This window comes from Chenopodium album, chromosome 27 (assembly GCF_948465745.1).
Source record: "Chenopodium album chromosome 27, dcCheAlbu1.1, whole genome shotgun sequence".
In the NCBI taxonomy this organism is placed as follows: domain Eukaryota; kingdom Viridiplantae; phylum Streptophyta; class Magnoliopsida; order Caryophyllales; family Amaranthaceae; genus Chenopodium; species Chenopodium album.
In genome coordinates, this window is record NC_137860.1 from 22,907,872 (window position 1) to 22,912,974 (window position 5,103).

A 5,103-nucleotide genomic window follows, 5' to 3' on the forward strand; every position below is an offset into this window, starting at 1 on the left:
AATAGCCCAAATCAACACGGGCCGTGCACAACCTTAACTCTCCAAATCACATACAAACAAATTCACACCACTCCCAACGCACTCTCTCACATACTCAAAAAAGAGCGAGAAAAAAGAAAAGTCAGAAAAATGTCTTGTCTAGTCTTCTCTGATGTCAGTCAACAACCAAACACATTTTCACAAACATATCTTTTTCAAATATTTTTTTGTACGTCCCTTTCTCCTTCGTATAAAGTGCGCACCACCATCCCGTGCAAAATTTACTTCACTTCACTGCTTCTTTCAAATTTCAATGGGCCAAAATTTCCTCACTTTTCCCTCTTTTTAGGGTTAGGGTTCTTCGTCAATTTTATTTTTTTGAGGAAAGTAGTAAAAATGGAGTCGGAAGAGTATTACAGGAAGAAGGAGAGAGCTGCTCTGCTTGTTTCTTTGATAATGGCGTCGATTTCTATGGTTTCTTTGCTCGTTGCTTTTAGTTATTATTGCTACATTCGTAACAAAGTCGCTAAACGCTCCAATCTTCAGCAAAGTATGTTACATTTTTCTCATTTTTTATAAATTTTGGTTTTGTTTATTTACTCTGTTTGTCTGAAATTTGTTCTGATTTTTCGTAAATTTGTTTCCTTTTTTAGCTTTTTAGGACTTCATTGAGTTTAATGTGTATCTATAAATTCAGTGTTTTTTTTTTTTTTTTTTTTTTGGTACTTAATTGAGTTTAATGTGTTTGTATATATTATGTAATGTTTACATGTGAAGTGGAAGCAGAAGAATGAATGTACAATAAAAATATCTGGAGTATTGAGGAAAAAAGAAAAATAGAAAATGATTGAGTGTATTGTATAAATCATTTGTTATGTAAGAAAAAGTTTATTAAAGGGACTGAAGTTGAAATTCCTACTGAGTGAATTGTTATGCAAATGAACTACAACTAGTGGTTGTGTTTCGGACTTTTGTTTGTAAGGAGAGTTTTTGTTGTGGAAATGCTGGGTTGCCCAGGTGTCCGGAAAAGCCGAGTGCCTGGAAAAACCAGATTATTTAGTTCAAAATAAGGTAGTAGGAACTAGGAAGAATATACTATGGGAAAGTGATTGATTTGGTTTGATCTGCTTGGTGAAGAATTTCTAGTTTTATGAAGTGCCAAGTTGTTGGATAATTGTTGGACTATCGAGGATTAACACAGGTACTTGAGATGAAATGACGAGTGATTAACATATGCGCAGTGTCACATAAATGATTTATGCCCACTGTATTGGTGTTTATGCTTTCAACTAGGATTGAACATGGGAGTGAATTAGCATGGTTTTTCGAAACGGGTAGGCAAACTAATCTAATCCCTTATGGATTTTGGATTAATGTATGGTATAGAAAACAAGACCTTTCCTTTAGCTGCTGGAAGTAGATTTTTGGCGATGGCTTGAAGTTTTTAAAGACAATTTAGCAGCTGCATTTGATCCCGATTTTAAATATTGACTCATGAGCCTCATTCATCAAGAAAAATACTGAAAGTTAATTTAAAGTCTCATATATGTGAAAAGATTTCGCTCTTTCTCAATTTAATTTTATTTGGTTCAGATAAGTTTGTCCTTTGCTTGCACTGGGATATAGAAGTAGGAGTTACAAGCTAAAAATCTGTGTTTGCATGTCTCGAATTCGGATGCACATATATGTTAAACACTTAATCATCACACACTTATTTTGGTAGAAATTTTCTTTCTTCAGCCTGACATCTTATTCTTTTGCCTAAGTGGGGCATTTCCATATGTCTTTCAATTGTGTATTTGAAGGACTTGACAATGATGACAAAAGTGGGGTATCAAGTTCGACTCTTGAAGTTGCTTGTGAGAAGGGATTACAAGTGTTTACATTCAAGCAGCTCAATTCCGCAACTAGTGGTTTCAGCAAGTCAAATATTATAGGGCAAGGTGCATTTGGTTCAGTGTATCGTGGAGTACTTAATGATGGGAGGAAAGTTGCTATTAAATTGATGGACCATGCTGGAAAGCACGGAGAAGAGGAATTCAAAATGGAGGTTTGCTCTCTATGAATTATTACCAAAAGTCAATCCCTTTTTGTTTTGTTTTTTTTTTTTGTTTTTTTTGTTTTTCTATGCTGTCACAATTTGATGTTTGTTTGGTCACTTTTATATGCAGGTTGAATTGTTGAGCCGACTTCGCTCTCCATATTTGCTTGGTTTGGTTGGTCACTGTTCGGATAGTAATCATAAGTTGCTGGTTTATGAGTTCATGGCAAATGGTGGATTGCAAGAGCACCTGTACCCTTCTAGAGGTATGTATATGGCCTTTAGTAATTAAGTTTTTCCTTTTCCACCTTTGTTGCATGATGTGTAAAGGGACATGGTGACTTAAACTAAGATTTTCTTTTCTGCTTTGTTCCTTTTCATCTTGAACTATCGCATTGTGTTCTTTACTCATTTATATTTATGTAGTTATATCAGCTTCTTTAATCTTTCTTGTTGTGCGAATTTATCCTTTATCTTGGATATATCCAATGACTTCTTAGTCATCTGTATTGTGATGTAGATTTTGCTCTTTGTTTTGCTTTGATTTGTTTTTAAAATTAATCAGTATTAGTGTTTGGATAAAAAAAATGTAGTTGTGATTGTCACATTGGCTCCAATGTAGGCCTATAAAAAAAGATACTTCTGATGACATCTTAGAAGGCCCTTTCCTTGGGAAGCTTTTCTCGCTGATAAACTGTCATGGTGAGCTTACTCTAGAGTGTTTATGAGATCCTTGTACTTTTCCTTTTACAGTTGAACCAGAAAAGGGTTGTGAACAAGTCTCAAAGAAATCAGTTTATTGACAAGAAAAGTTTCCCAAACTCAGTCAAATTCTTGCTTGCTATGGCCTATTTGTCTTCTGTGATTTGCGAGTATTGTGACCAATAAAGAATTACCATAATATCTATGATGGACCATTGGAAATGCTTAGAGTTTTTGGAAATAGTTGAAACAGAGATGTTTTAACATCCCATAGTCCTTAGACAGGTGAAAGTTTAACGTTGATTGTTTGAATGCGGACAAATTGCTGGGCATTCTGTTTTCTTTGATAAAGGTCTTTGCATTCTGCGGTCTTGGCGTTCTGTTTTCTTCGATAAAGGCCTCATTGTTTACTAGTCTTGTTCATCCATAGCCTGTTTTAGATCTAGAGGCTTTGTTGTCTATAACCTGTTTTAAATCTGAATCTCCTAAATTCAGAACACTGCAATTTTACTGCGACAGATATAGACATTACAGTTTTTGATGCTAGAATGAATCTTTGTTCTATCTATGATAACTTTTTCATTTTGATTTTCCTGTGCTTCCTTGAAGTGAGATTTTAATGTGGTTATCTTACATGTTCAAAATCTCTGTTTAGGTTCAAATGCTTTTCCTTCCAAGTTGGATTGGGAGACACGGTTGAAAATTGCTTTGGATGCTGCAAAAGGGTTGGAATATCTCCATGAACATGTGAGCCCTCCTGTGATTCACAGGGATTTTAAGAGCAGCAATATTCTTCTCGACAGGAACTTCCATGCCAAGGTTTCTGACTTTGGATTAGCTAAGCTTGGACCTGAGAAAGCAGGTGGACATGTATCCACACGAGTCCTGGGCACCCAGGGTTATGTTGCCCCTGAGTAAGGGCCACACTGTCTTTTCTTAGTTAAAATTTGCTCTGGTCCTAATAAGTTTCATCTCTTAATTTTCTTATACTACGGAGTATATATATTTTAATTATTTTATGTAGGTATGCATTAACAGGACATTTGACCACAAAATCAGATGTATACAGCTATGGGGTTGTCCTCCTGGAGCTGCTTACAGGCAGGGTACCAGTTGACATGAAGAGACCTCAAGGCGAAGGTGTTCTTGTTTCTTGGGTAAGTTTATACTTTTTAGTTTTATCGCATATATTTGGGGACACAGGAGGATTTATTGGCAACAAGTAGCATCTTAGTTAAAACTTAAAATTTGGTGTTTGGGTGCATATTGGAAAATCAAGTAGCCTTCAAGGGAACATATAGTTTGAGTTACAAAGTTTTTGTTGTTGTTGTGGCCTTATAGTGTGATCCATTCAGTCTTGAAATGTGAGAACTATAAAAAGTGAAAAGGTGATTCAAATTGCCATATTTGATGATAGGTCCGTTGTTTTATATTGGTCTCTTATTTTATAAACAAGTGCTTGGAAAAAAAATACATTCTTCTGTTTTGATGCATATGCAATTTTCATCACACCACGTTTATGTTGTATTCATCCTCTGCATTTGATTTGTGACTAACTGATTCATCCTCTAATATTTGTCTCTTTTGAAATTGTTATGGACAAAAGGCATTGCCAAAGCTCACTGATAGAGAGAGAGTTGTACAAATCATGGATCCAGAGTTGGAAGGTCAGTATTCGATGAAGGAAGCTATCCAGGTTGCTGCTATTGCAGCAATGTGTGTGCAGCCAGAGGCTGATTACCGACCACTTATGGCCGATGTTGTACAGTCTCTTGTTCCTTTGGTGAAGCTTCAACGATCAACTTCAAAAGTCGGCGGCTGTTCTAGCTTTAATGCACCCAAGTCTCCTACAGCTACTAACAATAGCACTAAGTGTAGCGACACTGTATTGACCGAGTCCTAATTATTGGAATGCAATCTTGGGCAGCTATGTTCACCAACTATTTTGGGGGTTGAGGATATTTGTATGTATTATTAACTGAGAGATATCCCAACCGGTGGTATAAATTAGAAATTTGTATCTATTAATCTAATAGACAAACTTTGACTTGTAAGTTGTATCTCGTTCTCGTATCTTTGTCAGGATAAGAAATTCAAATCTAGGCCTTCTCAGTTATCATATTATGGGATAATGTCCAGAATGACATATTGACATTGATCTATCCTGCCTATTGCCTAAGCTATGTACTAATTGGTAACTTGGTTTCAAAAAAAAAAAAAAAAAAAAAAAAAAAAAAAAAGTAGAGTACTAATTGGTAACTACCTGATCTTTTATTATCTTATGCTTCTCTAGCTACATGCTACATCCTTTCCTTTAAGTATGACATCTACCGGTCAAATTTGACCAAAAAGATAATAAAAAATCAAACTAAGGACATGTT

General features: G+C 35.5%; 1 protein-coding gene across 2 annotated transcripts; it reads left to right on the forward strand.

Annotated features, from left to right (window-relative positions):
• The first annotated feature begins 282 nt into the window (after positions 1-282).
• LOC145620975 (protein CYTOSOLIC ABA RECEPTOR KINASE 9-like) lies at positions 283-4,876 on the forward strand. Of its 2 annotated transcripts, none has more exons than XM_081675715.1 (6): positions 283-529; positions 1,746-2,029; positions 2,151-2,286; positions 3,378-3,636; positions 3,747-3,879; positions 4,329-4,876. In XM_081675715.1, the coding sequence occupies exons 1-6, from the start codon at positions 376-378 to the stop codon at positions 4,623-4,625; spliced, it is 1,263 nt and encodes a 420-aa protein (XP_081531841.1). In that variant the 5' UTR covers positions 283-375; the 3' UTR covers positions 4,626-4,876. The 2 variants fall into 2 exon arrangements, with proteins under 2 accessions (XP_081531841.1, XP_081531842.1); XM_081675716.1 differs by having other exon boundaries at positions 1,785-2,029; positions 4,329-4,875.
• The last annotated feature ends 227 nt before the right edge of the window (positions 4,877-5,103 follow it).